At 38.7% G+C, this 23,442-nt stretch overlaps 1 protein-coding gene across 1 annotated transcript in view; it reads left to right on the forward strand.

Moving 5' to 3' along the window:
* Nucleotides 1-10,879, forward strand: part of Slc26a4 (solute carrier family 26 member 4) — a 48,500-nt gene extending 37,621 nt beyond the window's left edge. Inside the window, exons 16-21 of the mRNA XM_033755908.1 lie at nucleotides 493-588; nucleotides 1,522-1,752; nucleotides 3,236-3,290; nucleotides 4,289-4,431; nucleotides 8,150-8,233; nucleotides 9,764-10,879. Of these exons, the coding sequence (XP_033611799.1) occupies nucleotides 493-588; nucleotides 1,522-1,752; nucleotides 3,236-3,290; nucleotides 4,289-4,431; nucleotides 8,150-8,233; nucleotides 9,764-9,787 (633 nt within the window). The 3' untranslated portion in view covers nucleotides 9,788-10,879. The remainder of the gene's footprint in view (nucleotides 1-492; nucleotides 589-1,521; nucleotides 1,753-3,235; nucleotides 3,291-4,288; nucleotides 4,432-8,149; nucleotides 8,234-9,763) is intronic.
* Nucleotides 10,880-23,442: the final 12,563 nt, after the last annotated feature.

The raw sequence follows: 23,442 nt of genomic DNA on the forward strand, positions 1-23,442 counted from the left end.
GCGAAGTCCCGAAGGGAGAGGCCCACATTGGGTGCGGGCAGTTTGGGGACTGTCAGCTGGGACAAGGTCCTGGTAGAGGGTCCCTAACTCTGAGTGAAAAACACGGTCGGTTAAGTAGGACGTTCTCGCCCTGTCGCCTACCCTTCGAATTTCGATCAGTGTTTTCTCAAGTGAGTTCCACGGCAAACTGGTTCAGAGGAGTGTTTACAGAAGGGCTCTGTGATTCCAAGAAAATCTGAGAAACGGACTTAACGCTAGAGATTGTCTTTTGCTGTTTTTGTCTTGTACTGTCTTGGAATTTTTAACAATGTATATGGTCTTTCCTGAGTCTGGCGGTGGAGAGGGTTCTCCATCATTAGAGCTCACAATTTCTTTTCCAGCAAGGTGTGTCAAGGAATATTATATACTGAGAAATAACCGTTCACCTAACAACTGGCAGTATGGAACAGTAGGAAGCAGATATTTTAAGTAACTTGACACTTTTTTCCAAAGGTTGGATTTGATGCCATTAGAGTATATAACAAGAGGCTGAAAGCACTAAGGAGAATACAGAAACTCATCACAAAAGGGCAATTAAAGGCTACAAAGGTGAGGTAACAGCTTTCTCTCCCCTCTTTAATTTTTTTCCTTTCTCTGATGAAAACATATGTGGTCTAAAATTAAATCTATCCCGTGTACCAGCAGATGACAGATGCACGTCAGAGAATGGCTGAGCTAGCTGTTCCTGAAAAAATGAAATCAGCATTGCTCCCTGGACACACAGGGTGTGAATTTCCCCCATAATGAGTAGCATCTGCATTGTTTTTAAACCTTTTTATTGGAAGTACAAATTCAGTAAGATCACAAACTTTTTTTTTGGACCAGGGATCGAACTCGGATCCTTGAGCTTGCAAGGCAGGCGGCAGAACCACTGAGCTAAATCCCTGGCCCTATAAATTCGTAAGAGCTATTATTAACCTTTATTCAGATTCTCCTACCAATAGTATATCTCTTGGCAAATTTCCATAATCTCCCAGAAGTTGAGTTTCTTGGCTCCCCATCTCCTGTTTTTCTTCCTAGAGAACATCAAAGTTTGGGTTTTTTGGGGGAGGGTACTGGGGATCGAACTCTGGTCCTTATGCTTGCAAGGCAGGCGGTGGAACCACTGAGCTAAATTCCTGGTCTGAGAACATCAAAGTTTGAAAGAAGGTAAAACCCATTTGTGTGTGCACAGCCTCACTCAGACATGCGAGGCAAGCACTCACCACGAGGGACATCTCCAGCCCCCGCCCCCATTTTGAGATGGTCTTAATAAGGCTGGCCTGGAAGTTGCAATCCCCTTGTCTTAGTCTCCCGAATAGCTGGAATTACAGGTGTGTGTCACCAGGTCTGACTAAAAATCATTCCTTAAGCATTCATCCCTGCTGATGTTTTTGCTTACCAAGGAACAATGGATGTAGGCTTTTTAAATATTTGGAGATGAATGATGAAAACACATTTCCTATCAGTGGCAATTAAGTTGGTAGTGTTTTCTTTCTTTAGAATGGCATCATAAGTGATGCTGGTTCATCAAATGCTGCTTTTGAGCCTGATGAAGATATTGAAGATCCGAAAGAACTTGATATCCCAACCAAGGAAATTGAGTTTCAAGTGGACTGGAACTCTGACCTTCCAGTCAAAGTGAATGTTCCCAAAGTGCCAATCCATAGCCTCGTGCTTGACTGTGGAGCTGTGTCTTTCCTGGATGTTGTTGGAGTGAGGTCTTTGCACAGGGTAAGCTGCTGGCTATTTGCATTGCAGAATTGGAGCTGTGGTAATAGTAACACGATATAGGTCGCCCAGTATTGCAAAAAGATGATTCATGAGCTGCAGAGCCAGGCTATGTGGTGATTTCTGGCTCCATCACTTACTAGCAGTCTGACTGTGACCAAGTTCCTTAATTTGTCTGTGCCTCAATTTCTTCATCTATAACAGGGATAATGGTGGCAATTACTTCACAGAGGTGTCATGAAGATTAAGCTAATAAACAAGGAGCTGAGCAGAATATTGGTCAGTGAATATTAACATTGTTTTTTCTGAGAATGTAACTGGAATATGAAAAGGAAAAATGGCAAATCTTTGTTAAGTGTTTTATTCAACTGAGAACAGCAGCAGGATAAGGAACACCAAGAACATGGTGACTGGGACTGAGACAGCCAGACATTATTAAGTGATCAGAGCGAGCTTCAGGTCAGTCATCTAGGAGGCCAAAGCAAGAGTTGAGTAGCACGCAGGGTGGAAACATTCATATCAGAAAGCACTTATGCAAGCTCCAGTTCATTGTTCCTTCAACAAACAGCTGTTCAGTGCCTAAGGTGTGTTAAATAATCCGCCAGGCACAAGAGACTAGTGATGGGTAAGTAGCCATAGTTTCTCTCCTCGTGAGACTATGGAGTCTACACGGGAAGGTAAACATTAAGTAATCTTGTAAATAACAACTGTGCAAAGTGTTTCAAAGTAGATTTTAAATAGGGTATCACGTCACACACAAAGTTTATGTGAAGCTTCAGGTAGGTATCACAAGGGTCAGGAAGAAAAGGAAGTAGGTGAAGATGCCAACAATCAGATGTAATAATATGAGGTTTAGAATATATTATATATATATATATTATACATTATATAAGTCATGTCTTTTTTAAAATTAAACTTTTTATGAACATTGTGAATTACTTGTAGTTGTAAGAAATAGTGGAGAAAAAAATTTTTGGAGAGATTCTATGTACTCTGGCCCCTTTCTTCCAACAGTAACATCTTACAAAACTACTGCACAAAATTATAATCAGGATACTGACATTGGTACATTAAAAATAGAGACCTCCATGTTTAGGTGTTTTTACATTCTGAATGTAGTGGTCACATCCACACTCATCTCTCTTCCACTCAGATGGAAACGCATGCTTTTTGCTCTTATCAGCAGTGGCTACATCAGGAAGCTTCTGTGCTTTTCTTCTTTCTACAAGTATTTACTGAGCATCTCTGTATTAGAGTGCTGTGCTACTGAACACTGGATATTGTCATCTCTTGAGATATGGTCTTTTCATCTTTAAATATATCACTGTAAGTTGAAAACCTCTATGGTTTTTCCAATAATGAACTTCCCTCAAAGTCTTGATTAACCATGAAAGTGTTGACATTTCTTCTGAGCAAGTACCTGAATATGACTGAATTATGGGCACAGAATGTTATTCATTGTAACTTTCTCCTTTTTTATTTTTAGATTGTTAAAGAATTCCAAAGAATTGATGTGAATGTATACTTTGCATCACTTCAAGGTAAATCCATTTATATCTATCTAAGATTTTCTCCCAAGTCCTTTGTTTTTGTATTGTGATAAATAATACATAAGAAAATTTGCCATTGTTACTTTTAAATATATCATTAATCAGTAGCATTAATTATATTCACATTTATTATCTACTTCTAAAACTTTTCATCAGAAAAGTACCAAACAGAAACTGTACCCATTAAAAAATTGCAGGGTATTTTGAACCCAGAAAGATGTTACTTTTGAATTGTTCCAGACAGATGGTTAAACTGATAGTGGAGAAAGATCAACGGGGGGAGGAGGAGGTGTTATGGGGAGAGCAGAGCTGAAGACGACTTAGATCCACTGGAGCAAGAGGACTGATAAAGAGTGTGAGTCTTTGTGTCTGGCTGCATATGTGGGTAGGAAAATGCTAGTGCTTATGTTGAGTTCTCTACAAGCAGAGCCTGGGATGGGAATTCTTACACAAATGATTGAAGGAGTAAGGGAGGCAGGATAGGCTAGGTGGAGAAGCTAATCAAAGACATGATTTCAGGAGTATAGCCTTACAGCCTTATAGACTTCTGATTATACAAGGAGCCCCAAAGCAGGAAGAGCACCAGATGGTTATGTCATCTTAAGAAAGGGGCTGGGCTCTGCCTTTGTATCCCCCTTATTGTCAGTCAATGCACACAAGCTGCCCCCCCACCCCCAGACTCTTCAGGTGAGTCAGCACCCACTGGTCAAGGAAAATTCTCCAGACAAGTGCATGACTATGAACTATTAGCTGCCAGGTTCACAGGGGCTGGGGGATGGGTGCACTGACTTGGCATAAGGGACATGTTTAGGCACCAAAGTCATCTATCAGCAGTTATGAGGTAAACGTTCTGTGCGCTCCTGGAAAACAAAGTCAGTTTAGAGCAGATCACATTTTGGAAATGGGGGTAGGGTGTCTAAAAACACTGAGTAATAGGTTTGTTTCAAAAATAACTTTTCCTAGAGCTAAATATTATCTTTGTTTTGCAGATCATGTTATCAAACAGATGGAGCGATGTGGTTTCTTTGATAACAATAGAAAGGACATATTCTTTTTGACTATTCATGATGCCATACTTTATCTACAGAATCAGGTTAAAGACCAAGAAGGACAAGACTCCATTTTAGAAACAGTAAATATTTAACTTTTTTCTATCTGTATCTTTCCTGGAACATTAGGATTTCTATAAATGGCAAAATACATTTAGTTTGGTTTTTAAGGCCAGATGCCTAACTTCTCAGAGCCTCAATTTTTCATCAAAGGAATTGTAGCAAAAACATTTAATTTGCTTGGGAGTTGTGAGGACTAAATGACAGAGGCTGTAGGACAGTACCTGGTAGTATCTAATACATAGTAGTCCTATAGCATGGGGGCTAACTAATAAAAATGGGCATTAGCTTTAATGCCGTTTATTTTTTCCCAGTTTTTTTTTTAGTACATTTTCAGTACATGGTAACACGACTCATGGGGATCTGGTACATGTATACCACGCATCTCAATTCTTTTTTCATATTCTTCCTTTCTCCTCCATCCCCCCTTCTTCTATCTCTTGGTCCCCTTCCCATTTGCAAGAGATCTGTCCTCGGTTTCCTAATATCTGTCTTTTGTTTTGGTATTTATTTATATTTTGGATTTCTCACATACGAGAACCAGGTTAAAGGCCACCTAAGAGAACCAGGTTAAGCTGGTGTGTCTTATTTACTTCAGTTAACATGGTCTCAAAGTGCATCCATTTTCCTACACATGAATCAAGTTTATCTTCTATATGGCATAGTACTCCACTGTGTATAAGTACTATTTTCTTCACTCATTCATCTGTTGATGGATATATGGGCTGCTTCCAATATTTAGCTATTATGAATTATGCTGCTACATACAGAAGTTATGTAAGCATCACTGCACTATTATGTCTTTACTACTTTCAGGAAAATACCTAGTAGGGGAATAGGTAGGTCAAATGGAATTTCTAGTTTTAGTTTTTTGAGGAGTGTTCATACTGATTTCCATAACGTTTGTACTAGTTCACATTCTACCAACTGTGTAGAAGGGTTCCTTTCCCCCACCCCCCAGCCTTGCCAATATTTATTATTTGACTTCTTGATGCTAGCCATTATTTCTGGAGTAAGACAGAATCTGAGTGTTCTAATTCACATTTCTCTAATAGCCAGAGATATTAAACATTTTTTCATGTATTTTTTTGGCATTTGTACATCTTCTGAGAAGTATCTATTCATTTCAGTTGCCCATTTTTTTGACTGGGTCTTTTATTTTGGAGAGGTCTATTTTTTTTGAGTTCTTTATATTTTAGGTACTAGTCCTCAGAGGAATAGCTGGCAAAAAGTTTTCCCCATTGTGTATGTTGTCTCTTTAATTTGTTGGTTGTTTTCTTTGCTGTGAAGGAGCTTTTTTTTTTTTTGGTATTAGGGATTGAACTTGGGACTTTGCACTTGTGAGGAAGGCAGTGGAACCACTGAGCTAAATCCCTGGCCCAGGAGCTTTTTAATTTGATATGATTCCATTTGTTGATTCTTGATGTTATTTCTCATAGAATTGGGGTTCAGAAAGTCCTTGCCTATGCCTATGTCTTCAAGTGTTTTACTTATCTTCTGACAGATTGCTTCTGTTTTAACATTTAGATCTTTGATCCATTTTTATTTTAGTTTAATATATGGTGAGATATATGGGTCTAGATTCAATCTTCTGCATGTTGATACCAAGTTTTCCTAGCAGCATTTATTAAAGAGGCTATCTCTCCAGTGTGTATCTTTCACCCCTTTGTCAATGATCAGATAGCTGAATGTATTAGGGTTATTTCTGCATCCTTTATTAAGATCAGTTGATCCATGTGTCTGTTTTTGTGCCAGTCCTATGCTATTTTTATCACTGTAGCTTTGTTATAATGCCATTTTAGAAGACAGCATCTTCTGTGATTTGTGTACATAAATGCAAAAGAAATTTCAGCCATCTGGAAACCCCTGAATTATATATAAATTTCTTTAAATAGGAGGTATCAGGCCATAAGTGGTCTTTGAAAAAAAATAATTAAAACCATAAATTAAGCCAGGGTTAATTTTCTCTCTCAAAATATAATAGACCCTACATTCCTCTAGATTTTTTCATTCTCCATCAGATCTTCTAGAGAGGTAAACACTCTGGATGGGCTCATGGCCTAGGTCTCCTAGCAGACATGGAACAAGAACCTCATTTCTTCATACATCCTGTCACAGTGAACTGGGGGAACTAAAACAAATACCTACAAAAAATAAGCCTAGTGACATACATGCATTAAATTGCTTCTCATTTTTCTCAACTTAGGAAAAACATCTTTATTAAAGAAGTCAATATCTGAAGTAAAATTAATTTAGAACACAGTATTACTTTTTTTCAGCTTTTGGTAGTGGAGAGGTTGCTCTGCTTAATGTTTCTGGTGGGGGGAGTAGTAAAACCACAAATATAAAAACATATAAGCTGTTCGTCTTTGAATACTCAAATCTTTTTCTATCCAACTTGAAATTCTCTAGCCCATCAGTAAAAACAAAGCAAAATAAAGAAATACAATTAATTTCCATCCAAGATCATGTATCTAAAAAAAAAAAAATCCCACATTAAACATAAAACCAATGTATCAAGTTCTTTCTCAACATGAAAACAGTTAATTTTTTTTTTTTTACCACCCAATTCTATCTAAAATCTTAGCCATGTATGTGACAAAACCCACTGGCCAAAAAGGCCCACTCATGGTAGACTCCATTGTTTGCAATCAGGGAGGTGTGAGTAGCTGGGATGGAGTTTTTGTTTGCTTGATTTGTTTTCATACCTGAATATGTTATGCTAAATACAGCTGGATTCTTGCATTATGTACTTTCTGGTTCACTGAAGAGAGGGGCTGCGAGATCAGGAACCTTACACCTCTATGTGTCTTCAGGGTCTAGCACAAAGCCCCTCTCCATAGCAGTTATGGTAAATCACAGCTTCTCCTGTGGCACCTCCCCTTTCTTTAGGAAGAGTCATTTGTGTATTAAAAATACTGGAGATGCAGAGATATGACTGACACTTTCCCTATCCTTTATTCTCCCATCCTAAGGACCATCCCAACTTGTGGTTACACCTAACTGTACTTTTCCTATCACATCATGGCCATTTTCACAGGAAATTAATCCTCTGTTAATTTCCACACTAACTAAGAGAATTGTGACATGAAAAATAGCAAAATACCACTTCAAATCATTTACTACGGTACATTTGTATACTAATGTACACTTTGGTATATATTAGGAGTTGCTTTGGAAATATCCTTTTTCATGCCTGAGACAAAGCCCTGATTGTTGGTCTCCTGGGTATAGAAGATTAAATCATACAGTACTCCTAAAAGGCAGAACTTTCCTGAACTACCTTGGGCTATAGACATTGGTTTCTATCTCCAATAAAATTAATCTCCATAAAATTCAAGTTGAGACTGTTTACCGCCTTAGTCACAAACCTCTGCTGTACCTCCATGCATGCTCAATGCTATACTAAGTGTTCTTAGCTCAGCCACTGAAAGAGAAGCACTAGTGAGTGCTCAACCATCTAGGCAGAGGGGGTCCCTTGTTGAAAGGCACACACTTCAGAGGTTCAGGAAGAGTAGGGAGTTTAGACAATAAGAACTGTAGGAGTTCACGTTTGTATGTGAAAAATGGTTCAGGGAAAATTCTAACTTGGGAAATATAAAAGAATAAGAAGGCTGAAGAGGATTCTGAAGTCTACAGATTACAGAAGCACCAGCAAAGCTTCAAATCATATTTTGTGAAGTATGAAGCAGACCGATGCTATTATATTTATAATAAATACTGTGTACTCTCTTTGTCAAGATCACCCTCATGCAAGACTGCAAAGATCCTCTTGAATTAATGGAAGGAAAGATGACTCAGGACGAACTTGATGTCCAGGAAGAGGTATAATCATTATCTTCTCCTCAAGAAAATAACATGTATTAAATCTTGAGTAAATCAAGTAATATGGTAGTGAATGTGTCTGGTTAAGAACTATTCAGAGAAAATAATTCCAAAAAATATGGAAAGGTGACTTCACAGGAAGGGAAAATGGAAACCAAGATTTCTCCCTTGAAGACATTAAGTATTTGGGGACCTCTATCTCAGGTGTATGGAGATGACCAGTGACTGGCAGCAGCCAGAGCACTGTCATGATTAAACCTAACCTAATGCACATTTCTCTTGTAGAAATCTAAGGCCACGGGAAAGGGAAAAGTTAAAGAGAGGGTATTTCTAACCCATAAATTTCATAAGCTTCAGGAACAGCATGAAGAATAGCCACTGTATAATCTTTCTTCATCTGGTAATGGCCTCCAAGAAATATGCCTTCACCTGAAGCTGATTTCTATGTATTTTAGATGCTCTCCTGTCAGCACGTTATTCCTAGGAAACTTGACTGAGCTTGTAGTATCTGAATAAACTTTGTGACTTCATCCCTGAGTAAAATGGGAACAAGTGAAGGTCACAAAATTTTAAAGTTGAGCTGCTCCTCCTGTAGGCACAGACCTATAATTCCAGCACCCAGGAGGATCAAGAGTTTGAGGCCAGCCTGCGCTGTGTAGTGAGTTCAAGGCCAGCCTACACTACAGAGTGAGACCCTGTCCCAAAAAAACCAAAAAGGGAAAAAAAAAGTTGAAAGATTTCTTAGAAATATGCAGTGTAACAGCCCGTGCAGAAAGCCCTCTTGCACTTAACTTTTGGCTAAAGATTTGCAGACAATGGCAACTACTGACTTCTCATATACATTTTTCTGTAATTAGTTTCTGACCCAAATGAAATATTACATGCATTTCTGCTAGATTGCATCTTACTGGTTTATTTTGTATTCTGAAGCTATCATCTAGCATATTTATCCCCAAGCCCAACCTGTGTCATAGGCAAATCTGAAAGGCGATGCTATTGTGCCTTTTTTCAGGTCCTGATAAAAATGTTAAAAGAGTATCATTCAAACTTCTACATTAAAATGAGGCAGTAGAAGCAACATGCAGAGTATTCTGTAGGCCTTCTAGGGACAATGAAGGAGTATAGCACAGTGTTTTCATGGACTTTGGAAACAAATAGACCTGGGGACTAGTTCTAACTCTGCTACTTACTGGCTGTACAACACAGAGCAAATTACTTACCCTTTCTTCATTTTAGCATCTGGACTTAAAATGGAAATAATATCACAGAGTTGCAAAAATTAAAGAATGCATTTTGAAATAACAAGAACAATGTCTTTTACATAGTAAGTGCTCAATGAATAGTGATTATTGCTTTTAAGTAAATCCAATTAAGGTCAAAATTAAGTTTTTAACCCCTGCTTTTATTGTTCTGATATATACCTAAGATGAATAAAAACAAGAAACCAGTATTATAGAACATTTTAAAAATGTAGACCTAAGGGAGACATGAGTTGCACTGACACTGTCTGTCTTCCCTTTGTTTCCACAGGCTATGCGTAGCCTGGCTTCCTGAAAGTGGACTCAGGAGGTCACTGCAAGCAAGGACTGTAAGACAGAACTGACCCACTGACAACACCCTAGCCAAACAATTTCTGCATTGACCACTTCTTTGGACTTGAAATGCTCATTCTTTTTCTATTATATTTTTAAATCTTTTGAGTTTTTACACATCTTAATCACTGAACAAAAAAAGCATTAAGATTATTTTCATGCTTTATTTATAAAATCAACAGCTTACCTCTAAAATATGCAAAATGGTGAAGAGAATAACCCAGGCAAATTAGCACTGTCCAGCATGTGCTGCTATTGTAATATGCTGCTGGTCCCCCAGAGCAAGACCTGGTGTGTTCCCCAGGTACTGGAGTCTCTGCTCAGATGTCAGACGTGTTGACCTGATGGCCTCCACAGACAGGTGAGCCACAGGACGCATCACAGGAAAAATCAGTCTCTGACAGACCTGCTATCCGTGAGCTGCACTATCACAGCGTAAGGCCAAGTTTAGTGAATGCTGAAATAGTTATTAATGCACTTACCAATAAAAGCCTTAAGTAATGTTTGGTAAAAAAGCCAGTTTTAAGAATGAAAGTTTAGTTAATACGTTGTTCCAGCCATGTGGCATGGGCCTATAATCTCAACACTCTGAGAGGCTGAGGCAGGAGGCAATAGCCAGTGAGACCTTGTCTCAAAATAATGAAGTGTTTTTATATGTGACCAGATGTATAACCAGAATTCATGGTCTCTTTGATGCTGGAAATGGTTCGCTTAAAAGCTATATAGAACCTGGCTATTTTTAAAAATACTGATGCAGACAAGTGAAACAGATAAGATGATTTTCATTGTTTATAGAAATAAATTTTCAACATGATACTCATGGATCACAGTTAAAAGAAAATACAATAGAGTAGCTAGAAAATGCAGTTTAAACTTAGTCTTACAGAAATGATCATTGTGTGAAGGTATATATAGATATGGTCTATTTAACATCTAACTGAAAACTGCTATTTTGAGCAAAAACAATTTCCATACAAGACCACGGGTGATGAAAATGAGCTTACATTTTTCTCTAAATATTTAGCAGTATGTAAGATAAATAATTTTTCACTGAATTCTGACTTCAAAAAAATCTAAAAATAGTCTATAGTTGTCTATATTTAAAATACATTTTAAAAGGCAAAACATTCTAAATGAATTTAATATCAAGTGAAAAAAATTGTCATGGAATATACACACTGGAAAAATCATTACTTACAAAAATCATACTTTAAGCCAGAACATTTAATTTTATACCTTAGCTTTACTTAATCTTTTCTGAGTGCCAACAATAATCAGAACTATGTGTCTACATTTGAAGGAAGAAGATCAGTGATTGTATCACATTAGTTGATCCTGAATTCTGGTTGTATCTGGTCATGACAACACCAGGATTATAATGCCATTCATTTTCATGGTGATACCTACTTATAATGGCAACAGGTCATATCTCTAAAGAGTGAATGTAATAGTCATAGAAAGTGGATACCTCTGTTCAAGAGAGGAAATATGCACTGTTCATTTTTAAAAATTGAAACACCAAAGTTCCCTTTTATAATAAGCTAGAGCTTTATAAAATCTTGAGTTCATTTGTGACTATAGAAGACCATGGTTTGACTTGTTTCACACACACACACTAAGAATACTATTTCTCTGATATATTTTGTGATTTAGTAAGTATGCTTTTAATTCTGTATTGTCTGTGGAAATTTTACTTGAAGTTAAAGCTGTCTTTTGTTATTTTTTTTAACTTGTAGGATAAGGTTCCAGTATTGTACATGAATTTCTATAGCAAGAGAAAAAATAAAATCATATAAATGTGGAAATATTTACAAATATTTTTAATAAATATAAAATTAGCTTTTAAACTATATTTACATGTGACCTGAGAAAAAGTAATGAATGTATGAAAAATCCTACATTCCAAGTTTGCCATTGCTTCTATCAGTACCATTTTGATGTATTCTCTGTAGGTCCACTTCCATTTGTCTGTACATAAATTTTTGTAGATTTATTACTGCAATAAACAATATTACTCACAAATCTCTCTGGTAAATCTTGTAATTTTACCCAAATACTTCCAGCTTATTTTATACCATGGCTTTCATTTTAAGCAAATTTTTCATTGTAGTATAATACACATATAAAAGGACACAAATCATAATGTATTGCTTGAAGAACTTTCACAAAACAAGCATATCTGTTAGCCTATACCCAAGTCAATGGGCAGAACATAATCAGCCGCCAGAAACCCTCCTGTACTCCTTCCTAGTCATTGCTCCGGTGGTTATCACTGTCCTGACTTCTAAAACCTGTGTTTTTAGACATGCAAAAAAAGAAATTATTTCTTTTCTCTCTTTTGTGTCTTGTCTTCTTGCAAGATTATAATGATTTCATCCAAGTAATTCTCCCTCCTGTACAGTATTCCATCAAATATTTATCTTATTTGTGGTTGTTTTGTTTAGTTTTGAGCTTTCATGAATAATGCTGCTATGAATATTCTCATAAGGTCCCTTCCATATTTCAGAAATATTGCGGTGGGATCATCTATCTGGGGCTTATATCTATAATATGGGAGTCAATGAAATTAGGGTTATTTCTGCATCAGGCTAGCTAAGTGAAGAAAGTTTGATTTCAGTTAGGATAGAAAGCATTTATCATGCAGATAATAAGCAATGTAATAATGAGGCTCTTCAACTCTAATCCTATGAACTTCAAGCTTCCCAAGAAAGCCACATAACAGAAAGAATGGGAGAAAAGTAGAAATAGCAAGAGGAGAAGGAAAAGGTCACAGGAATAAAACAGTGAAAAAGGTGACAGAACCACTGATGAAAAAATAACCTAAGGAAGAAGAGACATAAGAAAGAGAGAATTAATGGAAGAAAAAAGTCAAAGGCTATAATAAAAAATGGAAATAAATGTCCAGCACAGACAATGTATCAAAAAGTATAGCTTGACTGAGTATAATTGTCTTACCTGTTCTGTAGCCTATGCCTGGTTGTTAGTCTGTATATATGATAATTAACTTTATAATGACTTATAAAATAAATAAATGAATCTGATGATCACAAAATAAAAGGGTAAAAGGAATGGGGGAACAAGACTTGAGATGTGTTATGTACATGTACTAGTTCCCTACGATGAATGTAATCATTATGTGCTGCAAATATCTACTAACACAAATTTTTTAAAAAGAAATTAAAAAGTGGAGAGTCAGGCACAGTGGCACCTGCCTAATATCACATCATTCTAGGAGGTGGAAGCAGGAGGATTCCAAACTGGAGCTCAGCCTAGGCAACTTAGTGATTTAGTGAGAGCCTGTCTCAAAAAAAAATTTTACTAGTACACGTTTGCAGTACATAATGATTGCAGTTATCGTGGGGGAATTTGTACACGTATATAACACAACTTATTTCATTTTTTGGTTCCCTCTCATCCCTCCTTGCTCACTCCAACTTGTTTCCCTTCCCATTTACAAAAGCTCTATTTCCATTTTATCAACTCTTTTTTAAAATCTTTTTTCCCTTTCCTCCATCTCGTTCCTCTTTCCATTTGAAAAATATCTACCTACTTCCTATTATCTTTTGTTTTGCTCTTTATATTTTGGGTTTCTCATATAAGAGACAATATGCAATAATTAAACCTGTGTGTCTGATTTCACTTAACATTACAGTCTTGAGATGCATCCATTTACCTAGGAATGCCTCAAGTTTATCCTCTTTTATAGCAAGATCGTGCTCCATTGTGTATAAATGCTACATTTTCTTTATCCATCCATCTGTTGATGGGCATAATGGCTGTTTCCAAGATTTAGCTATTACAAATTGCACTACTATAAACAAAAGCATGAATGTATCACTGTAACAAATGTCTTTAACTCTGTCTCAAAATGTGAAAATAAAAAAACGGATGGGAATGTAGCAGTGTGAAGGCTCTGAGTTCGATCCCCAGTAGTACGGATAAAAAGTGGAGGTAAGAAAAGAGGTATTAGGAAGAAGTACAAAGGAAGAGTGGAGCAGAGAATTAGTAGCAGGAAAAGAAAATGCACACAGAAGGCTGATTTTAATACAAACACATTCCTTAAGAATTCAGAGAAGCAAGGAACACTCCCTCTCTTTCCACCATTATCCTGAGTTCTGGGTCCCTGTTACCTGGCTTGCCTCCTCTCCCCATGACAGTTATCACCTTATGATATGCTCTACAGTTAACTAACATTGTTTATTTTCTCTTCCTCCCGCTTCCCCCTCCCATGCTGCAACAGAAGCTCTCCTAGGTTAGGGTTGTTTTGTTCCTGGCCATATCCCAAACACTCAGAAGAGTGAAGTGTGCCAGATACATGTTGGGTGCCCAGTACGTATTGCTGGATGATCGAATTTGGTTGCAGTCAGTAGCGCTGGATAAGGCCAACATGATTTGAGAATGGCAGTCTTCAAAGTTTATGATATTCAATATATTCTGGGCTTTTAAGACTGTTCAAAGGCCCCTGTTCATTTGCCTGTTTCGAGAAAAGGGGCTGAGGACTGATTTGGATGGTAAGAGACCCTCTTGTTCAGTGAGTTGAAGACGCTTGTGTCCTCTGTACCCATCTTGAATATGCTGACCATGGCGGCTCATTTTATCCTTTTCTTCAGGAATAGCTTTGAGTGTGGACACAGAGATACTGTTTTTACCTAAGATCTACTAGCTTCAAGACCATTTCCAGTGGACTGTTTTAGATCAAATGCTTCAGTAGGTCTGAGTTTCCTCCACCCTCATTTAAGATAATTATAAATTCACAGGAATTTGCAAAGAAATGTATAGCAAGATTCTCCAGGCACTTGTTACCCAGTATTCTCCACTGTTAGCATCCTGCTTAACCACAGTATGACACAAAAACCAGGAGATCGGTGTGGGTACAAACCACAGAGCTTATTCACAGTTCACCAGTGACACGTACGCTCATATGAGTGTGCATATGTATGAGTCTATACAATTTCATTCCATTTATAGCATAATAAAAGACTGCCACGGTTGTGAAGGTTATACTATCAGTGTAAGACTCCTGAGGGTCCTTTTAAAAAAGTATCAGAAGTGCATATACCCCTTCCCATATCACACTACCCTGAAACTTAGGACTGAACAGGGGCATTCCAAGTGGAGAAGTATCCTTGATATTAACTTTCTGTGGCCTTGTTATTCTTATAAGTTAATAATACTTGTTATTCTACTGTAGAACTTATTTATAATGACTTCCAGGGAGCCCCCAATGAGAAAATCTTCATCCTCTGTAACTTCATTGCTACCCACTACCATCCTGGGCAGAGAGCAGCTCCAGGCTACACAGCAGGCACATCTCAAGGTCACTCTTTAGATGTGAAAGTGTTTCAAACCCTTGACCAACGACCCTTTTCAGGTGAGACCAGACAGGACATTCTTCAACATAGCTGTGAAAAGGTGCCACTGTCCAACACCTGAGAATGGTCCTTTTCTCTACATGTTGATCCAAGTAATCAAGCCTACCCTCTTTAAATTCATCGCCTAGTTCAACAATTTGTAGTGAGCCAGCACAGAAGAATCCTCCCCCATTTCCTGAAGCCTATCCTATATACAGAAGGAAGAGGCCTGGGACTCCCAGAGGCATTTGGTGAAGCGGAGGCATCTGGAGCACTGGAACACACTTGTGAGCCCATGCTCTTTCTTCAGTAAGCCCCCCAGTAAGTGGGTCAGGGAAGGAAGTGGTGAGAAATGAGGCTGGAAGGTGGACTGGAACCAGATAATGAGAGGCCTTGTACACTGCACTAAGGAGCTTGCAATATATCCTCCAGTCTGCGAAGAGATAAAGGCAAAAGACGGCTGGGTTACATTACCTGACTAATCCAATCAGCTGATCTGGGTACCCAGAAATAAATTCAGAAGGTGAAATTAAAGTAGAGATGAATAAGGCTTTTGTTTTTTAGTTTCCAAGGAAAGAAAGAGATGAAAGCAGACATATTAGCTGTTGTGATTTAGAAATAAAAGTGTTCCATAGATGTAATTTTTATTTCCATAGTTTATGCTTTTAAAATAAATTTGGTATTATATTATTTTTAATTATATGAGCCTTAATTTTATGATCAGGAAAGAAATACATGCTATTCTAAAACATGTAAGGCAGAACAGATACTGATTTCAAATGGTAAGAGTTAGTACTTCCTTATAAATACGTTGTTGCTGTTTCTGTGTAAGTCACTGTCTCTTTCCGGTTTTACTTGCTTGTAAAAAAAGGAACACTCAGTTCCTAAAACAAAGGATGAAGTAATTGCTGAATATTTCTGTTTAAACCAGTTATTAAGTGTCTGTGACAAAATACAAGCTCTGGCAAAGGAGGGCTCTATGCTTCCTGCCGCCTTCTTCCAAAGAAAGGGTTGAACCTGGGAGTGCCAATGCCCTTGCCTCAGGCCCACTTCTCCATGCTGGATGGCAGGCCAGAGACACGGAAACTTAGGGTGAGGATATACACTCAGGAAAGCCGTAACACCGAGGCCAAGTTTGCCTGCTTAAGCATTTGAGGATACTTTGTTTCATCTGCTTCCACCTATTCCCAGCCTCACCCCAAAGGCACCAGTTTTTCCATCAGTTTCTCATTTATTCATGCAGCAAATGTTTAATGTGTATCTAAGGAGTAACAGACTCGGAACTAGGAGCCAGGTATCCAGTGAACGACAGACAAAAGGCACAGTATCTGTTCCAATGAAACTTACAGTTAAACGTGGGAAACAATTAATAAAGAAGTAAACATAACAACAAATATATAGTTGTTCCTCTGTATCCACAGAAGATTGGTTCCATGATCTTCACAGATAAGCAAAATGTACAGATGCTCAAGTCCCTTATACCAACAGCATAGTATTTGCATATAACCTACACACATGCTCCTGTATATTTTAAATCATCTCTATACTAATTATAGTACCTAATATAATGCCGTGTAAATAGTCGTCATACTATATTAAGAAATAATAACAACTAAAATGCTCAAATGGGAAGGGGAACAAGGGAGGGGAGGGGGAAGAGAAGGAAGGGAAAAGAAAAAAAGAATAGCAGAAAAAATAGAAACAAAGCTTTTATAAATAAGGAGTAGAAGAGGGGTTGAAGGGAGGGGAGGGGTTTAAGGAAAACAAGAATCAAGATATATTACGTACAAATTCCCTATGATGAATAACTATGTACACCTACACTATACCAATAAAAATAATAACAAGATCAACCAGGAGGGGCATTATCTAGGACCTAAAAAATCAGAAGGACTGGAGTGTGAGGCAAGAAAAGGAAGGTGAGGAGACTGCCAAGGCAGAGCCCTCATCATCCGAAAGTCTGTAATAGGAAGGTACTGAAAATTTTTCAACTGGGAAAACATGATCAGATTTGCATTCTAAAGAATAACAGAGAAATTCAGACTTGTTTCTGTGTGCAGAGCACACTACCAAAGGATGCACAAGGAACCGGTCATACTGGTTGTCTACAAGAATGAACAGGGTGGCTAGGGGACAGAGAAAGGGGACAGAATTTCTACAGTAGATCCTTTATTAAATTCTGATTCCGTAACACGGGAAGGTTTACATATCCAAAGAATGGAAGCAGGAATGGAAAGAAAGCTCCTGCAGATGTTTAAAACATATCTGAGACATGCTTAGGAAAATGTATCAATCAGACTGGAGAGGAAGAGGGAAGAATTAGGATATTCTCACTTTTTTTAGGCAACTAAATGCATGGTGATAATTACTGAAACTGGAGAGTTAAGAAGAACTGTTTGGGGTACTAACAACTCCAGAATGTCTCACTTTCCTTCTCTTTCCCTCTTTCTTTTTTGAGACAGGGTCTCACTATGTAGTTCAGACTGCTCTGGAACTCACTATGTAGCCCAGGCTGATCTAGAACTTGCAGCAATCCCCCCTGCCTCAGCCTCACGAGTGCTGGGATTACAGGCATGCGCCACCATGCCTGGCAACTCCAGAATTTTGATTTAGAGAAGCTTATGGGTAGTCAGCTAGCTGCAAGTAGAGGCTGAAAGAGATCTGTCTTAAATATTTATTTGCACAGCACTTAACATTAGTCAGAATGTTTGATTACACTGTAGTAACCTAACACACACACACACACACACACGCACACGCACACGCACACGCACATGTATGCATGCACAAATGCACCTCCGAACTAAAAATCCTCAGTGACTTATAACAAAAAGAGGTTTTGTCCTCCGCTGCTTTAAAGTTTGCTGCAGATCCAAGTGACTCTTGGGGCAATTTTTTCCACATGCTGCTTAACATTCCAGATTGTTTTGATCTGAGGCATCTATATTTCATCACAGGATCACCTTGGCACAAAAGGCAAACTGGGGGGAAGGAAGATTTAAATTGTTCTGCCCAGAAGGAACATGTAACCTTCATATCTCACTGGCCAAAATAAGGAGGTGGATAAATACAACCCTTCCAAATGTCCAGAAAAGGAAGAATAAATACCGGAGGGTACAAATCATGCCTAGGTGACTGCTGTCCATGTACCAAAGAACACGGTGGTCATGAGAGGTGGCAATGGGCGTGTCCACTGTTTAGCATTGTGTCTTGTGTATGGGAAGACTCACAGGTCCCCAGTTTGGACATGTGAAACTCAAAATGCCTTCACCCAACTGTGGGTGTTGAATAAGCCACTACATCAGAAAAGGTCAGAAGACAGAGAAGCACGGGAAATATAAATTTAGACTAAAAAAAATCTGGTTGGACAGAAGAGAATAAAGTCTGAATGTAGGTTGGTACGATTCTAGGCTATGGATGAGGTTACTGAAAGGAAAGATTCAGGATTATTAAAAGGGAACTGTGGACATAGCCCTGCAGATCCGCAAAATTACAGGGTAGTCTGGAAAGAAGATGCAGAAGAAACAAGCAGGGATGGACTAAGAGACTCAAGAGCGACATTATTAAAACTAGGAGGAAAGAGCTGTAAAAGTCGTACGTCTTGGCTCTCATCAAATTCCCTCCCCTCTGTCTCAATTCTTTCTCTACTGATCTGTATCTGCGAGTGATATCTCCCATCTTCTAAAACCAGACGCACCTCCTCCCTGCTTCTAACCACCATCTAATCACAAAGCTCTGGACACATGCGGGTACCCTCTCAGTTCTTCCAGTGTTCCACACTTTTCAGCACCTTTGCACTTAATTCTTCCCTCTACCTATTCCCCTCACCTCCATCCCCAGCTTTTATTAAAATTCTTTCTTGTCTTCCAGGTTTCACCTCAAATTTTGTCTTCCCAAAGAGGTGTTCTCTGACCCTACTTTATAAACCAGTGCCTGCCCCTCCTGTGCTGTCGGGGTTGTCTCCTCTAACCCCTTCATAGCATTTATGATTGTTTGAAATTGAGTGCTTAGATATGTATTTTTGTTATAAAGAATCTACTTGTCAAAACAGGCCTTTGAAAGGAAAGTTAATTCCAGTTAACAGGGACTAAAAATCAAGAGATTCTAGCAGCTAGCAGGGAAAAGCCGAGTTTAACATATCTGTGTGGATGGGCTGACATTGGCAGAGAGACAGTGGCAGTTAGCTGGGACAGATTTCATCCAAGTGGATGGGCTAATACCAGGAGAGAGATCAGCAACTAACTGGGAAAGAAATTAGGCTTATAAAGGTTCTGTTGAAGGGGCTAAGGAGTCAGGTGAAATATTTATGACTTGGACACCCAAGGATGGTCTACTCAAGTGTGCAGACAATTACTGGACTTCCCTGTGCCAGGAGGTTGTATACTTTGAGTCCATTTGCCCTATTTACTGAGAAGCTGCTGTTGTTTGCTAAAAGCAGCCTGTTTGCTTTGTCCTGTTAGTTTAGGCCAAGCCTGGCAATTTTCAGTTTCATCCCACTAGAAAGTAAGCTGCAAAGGAATAATAAGGAAAGCTTGTTTGGGGCTGGACCATGAAGACTGGGAAAGGTAAGGAGTGGCCATTTCCTCCCAAAGAGTCACCTTTTCAGGAATTTTAAGATAGTATGTACATAGGAGAGTGGTGAATACACTGACAAAAATACCACCACCAGAGCAAGCAGCCTGACAAAAGCAGAGCAGTCCCAGGGAGGGGCCTTTGTAAATGCTTGCAGCCTTGTTCTGGCCCCAGGCCAGATACAAACTGGTTCAACCCTGGGGCAACGCTTCACCTACCTATATCTCACCATATCAAATGCACTGAACATAGAAATGACTGCACAAAGAACGAATAGTCTGTGAAGACAGAGCTGTGTAACATCTTTTGTTTTCAGCAGGGTCCTTCTCCAAAAGAAAAGACTTAGTTTTTTGCCCCACCACATTTGGGTACAGAATTTGAGCTCGAAGGGTCGGGAAATCACAAAACAGAATGTTTGTCTTTATCATATTTTTTTTTTTGGAAATGGGGATCGAACTCAGGACCTTGCTCTTACAAGGCAGGCACTGGAACCACTCCCTGGCCCCCTGAATATGTTTATCTTGAAAGACGTGATTTAGATACTTGTTACAGATTAAATGCTTAGTTTGGGGGCCATATTTCTTCTATCTATAAATGTATACTGCATTATTACTACTGCAGTTTTGTTTTCTGGAATTCCAAACTTTTGATGAAGTACCTCATAGAAGGGATATTTTATTTAACTGTGGCTGGTGCCACCTACTGGGCATAATCTCAAAAGGTTTGAATCTAAAATTTTTATCTACCTGGTAAAGGTGATGATGAAGATAAAGACAACATTAAGAACTTACGTTTTGTTTGGCATTGTGTTAGGTGTAATGTCACTTTACTTAAATCCGCTGGCTAATTTAATCTCTAAAACAACACTACAAGCCGGAAGTGGTGGCGCACGCCTGCACTCCCAGCACTCGGGAGGCTGAGGCAGGAGGATCGCTGTGAGTTCGAGAACAGCCTGGGCTACACAGTGAGTTCCAGTTCAGTCTCAACTACATAGTGAGACCCTGTCTCAAAAAAACAAAAAACAAAACAAAACAAACCACTACAGGTGGGAAGAACTATTCTCATTTTACAGAGAAAGGAAATAAAGACAAGGGAAAAACTGTTGTGAGTTATTTAAGGATACAGTACTCAGGAAGAAATCGCAGAGCTAAAATTCCAGAGCAAAACCTTTATCATACTGAAACACTGAGTCACCTTAACTAAAGCAACCAGTACCGTGTGCTTGTGCAGTAGATACTGTTGGTGTGGGTTAGCACCCTGGAGATGACTGGAAAAGACCTAAGCACTAACAGGTTCTACGGAACCAACTTGGTTGTCCCCTGGGACATTAAGAAGGGGCTAAGAAATATCCTGCACCAAACCTGGGTCAATAAGATTCATTCTTAATTCCTCTGGTGCATTGGGCAAGGGTGAAGGTTGACTAGGTCATAATTTTTATTGTCTCTTATTGCAGCAGCTAAGTACACAGTAACAGCAGAGCTGAAGTGGAGACTGCTCTCCCTCTACAGCAAATTAGGAAGTTCAGACTCTGTGGTGACATGAAGCATTTATTCCTGACAACTGAGTGTATGTATCACTCTCTTGCCCCTAAATGTGATGTTCCTTATACTCACTGCCCACCCTCTCTGCTGAGTAGACTTTAAAGCTTACTGAAGCTTCACCATGAGTAAGGATTTTCTGTGTAACTCAGGAAAATGAAGTCACTCCCAGGTGTGTCCACTGACTTTGGCTGCTATGATAAAATATCACAGATTAGGAGGCTTAAACATTACTCTTGGCTTGTGGTGGGAACAGCGGCCCCATTTGTAAGTTGCTTTTGGGAGCCTTCTTCCCTTCTCTTGATGGGTGGTTACACACTCACAGCTGAATAGTTCAATGATCCAGTAAAAGTCCAAGAGGTCTGACAGCCTTCAACTAGCAAAGTCTGCTGGTATAAATCTGTCTCTATTCCTGGTTTCCATTTAAGTCCATGAATTACACCAAGAGCAGCTGTGTGGTCACATCCTTAGTACGGTATTCTTTTCAGAATAAGCTTTCTCACTTTTTTTGAAAAATTGACAGCCTGAGAATTTTCCAAATCTTTTAAATTGTGGTTCCTTTTTGTTTAACAATTTTTTCTTCGCCTCTCTCCTGTCACATTTGACTATGAGCAGTCAGGAGGAGCCAAGTCACTCCTTCAACAGTTTGCTTTCCAATCTTTTTTTTTTTCTTTCATTGAGTTTATTGGTACATTTTAGGTATACAGTACAGTTACATTCATCATTGGGATCTTGTACCTTTACATGACAGGTCTTGGTTCTCATTTTTTCCTCTTGTCCCTGCCCTCCCTTCACCCCCTCCTCCCCTCCCCATTTACAAACACTTTATTTCCATTTTTTCATTTTGTCATTTTTTCCCCTTATTACCTACCTTTCCCCTACCCTTCCCATTTTCCCTACACCTTTAGCCCTTTTCTTCCTATTTCACATGGTCAATTATCTCATTAGGATCTTACGTACTATTATAGCTGCCTTCCAATCTTTTCAGCTTTAAAATTTACAATTTCAGCCTTAAAAGCTTTACCTTCCACAAAACACTAGAACTCCATCCAATCACGTTCTTTGCCACTTTGTAACAAACACCTTGTTCAAGTTAACAAGGTTCTCCTTTCTGAGATCTGGCCAGAATTGCCCTTATTGTCCCTATTTGTAGCACACACCTCAAAACTCCCCCACCGACTTCTCCTTATCTAGCTTCCAGGTCATTTCTACACATTCAGGTATTTGTTGCAGCAGTATCCCAATTCTCGATATCAAAATCTGTGTAAGTCAGTTCTGTCATTTCCAAATACCACATACTGGGTGCTGTAAACGGGAGAAACTTCCCACAATCCTGAAAGCTGGACTCTGCCATCAAGATGCCGGGATGGCTGGGTTCTGGGGAAGGTTCTCTTCTTGGCAGTGTGCTTTCTGGATGTGCCTGCAAAACCTTTCTTCAGTGCATGTGTGAAGAAAGAGCAAGCAAGCTCTCAGGCGTCTCTTTTTACAAGTGTAGGAATCCCACAAAGGCCCAGACTTGTGCCTTCATCTTTAATTCTAATTATCTCCCAAAGGCCCAACCTCCAAGCACCATAAAAACTGGCGGTTAGGGCTTCAAATGGATTTTGGGGGAACACAAACATTCAGCTTGTAACACTAAGTATCCTTTAGTTTCTTTTGTTTATATTTACTTTATTGCCAATGAGTCTGCCTTTTCCAACTTTTTATTATGTAGTATTTCAAATACCAGAGAAGTTAAAAGAATGGTACATTGTATACCCACTACCTACATTAATTAACATTTGGCCATATTTGCCTTATCTATATGCTTACTTATCTAAATATGGACATTTGAATGTAACTTGCTGCATGATGTTCTACTCCTATATCAATATGCATTTCCTTACCAAAATACAATTATTACATTTAAGAAAATAATTTCCTTATATAATCTTCTATCCCATCTATATCAAAATTTCCCCTAGCTTTTTTTTTTTTGGTACCAGGGATAGAACTCGGGTCCTTGTGCTTGTGAGGCAGGTGGTGGAACCACTTAGCTAAATCCCTGGCCCCCCTAGTATTTTAATAGCTATTTTCCCCTGTATTGGGAGACTTAATCAAATTTCAAATATTGCATTTAGTTGTTCAGTCTCTTTAGTTTTATTAATCTTGGAAAA

This window comes from Fukomys damarensis, unplaced genomic scaffold (genome assembly GCF_012274545.1).
Source record: "Fukomys damarensis isolate Sample0158 unplaced genomic scaffold, DMR_v1.0_HiC HiC_scaffold_4, whole genome shotgun sequence".
In the NCBI taxonomy this organism is placed as follows: domain Eukaryota; kingdom Metazoa; phylum Chordata; class Mammalia; order Rodentia; family Bathyergidae; genus Fukomys; species Fukomys damarensis.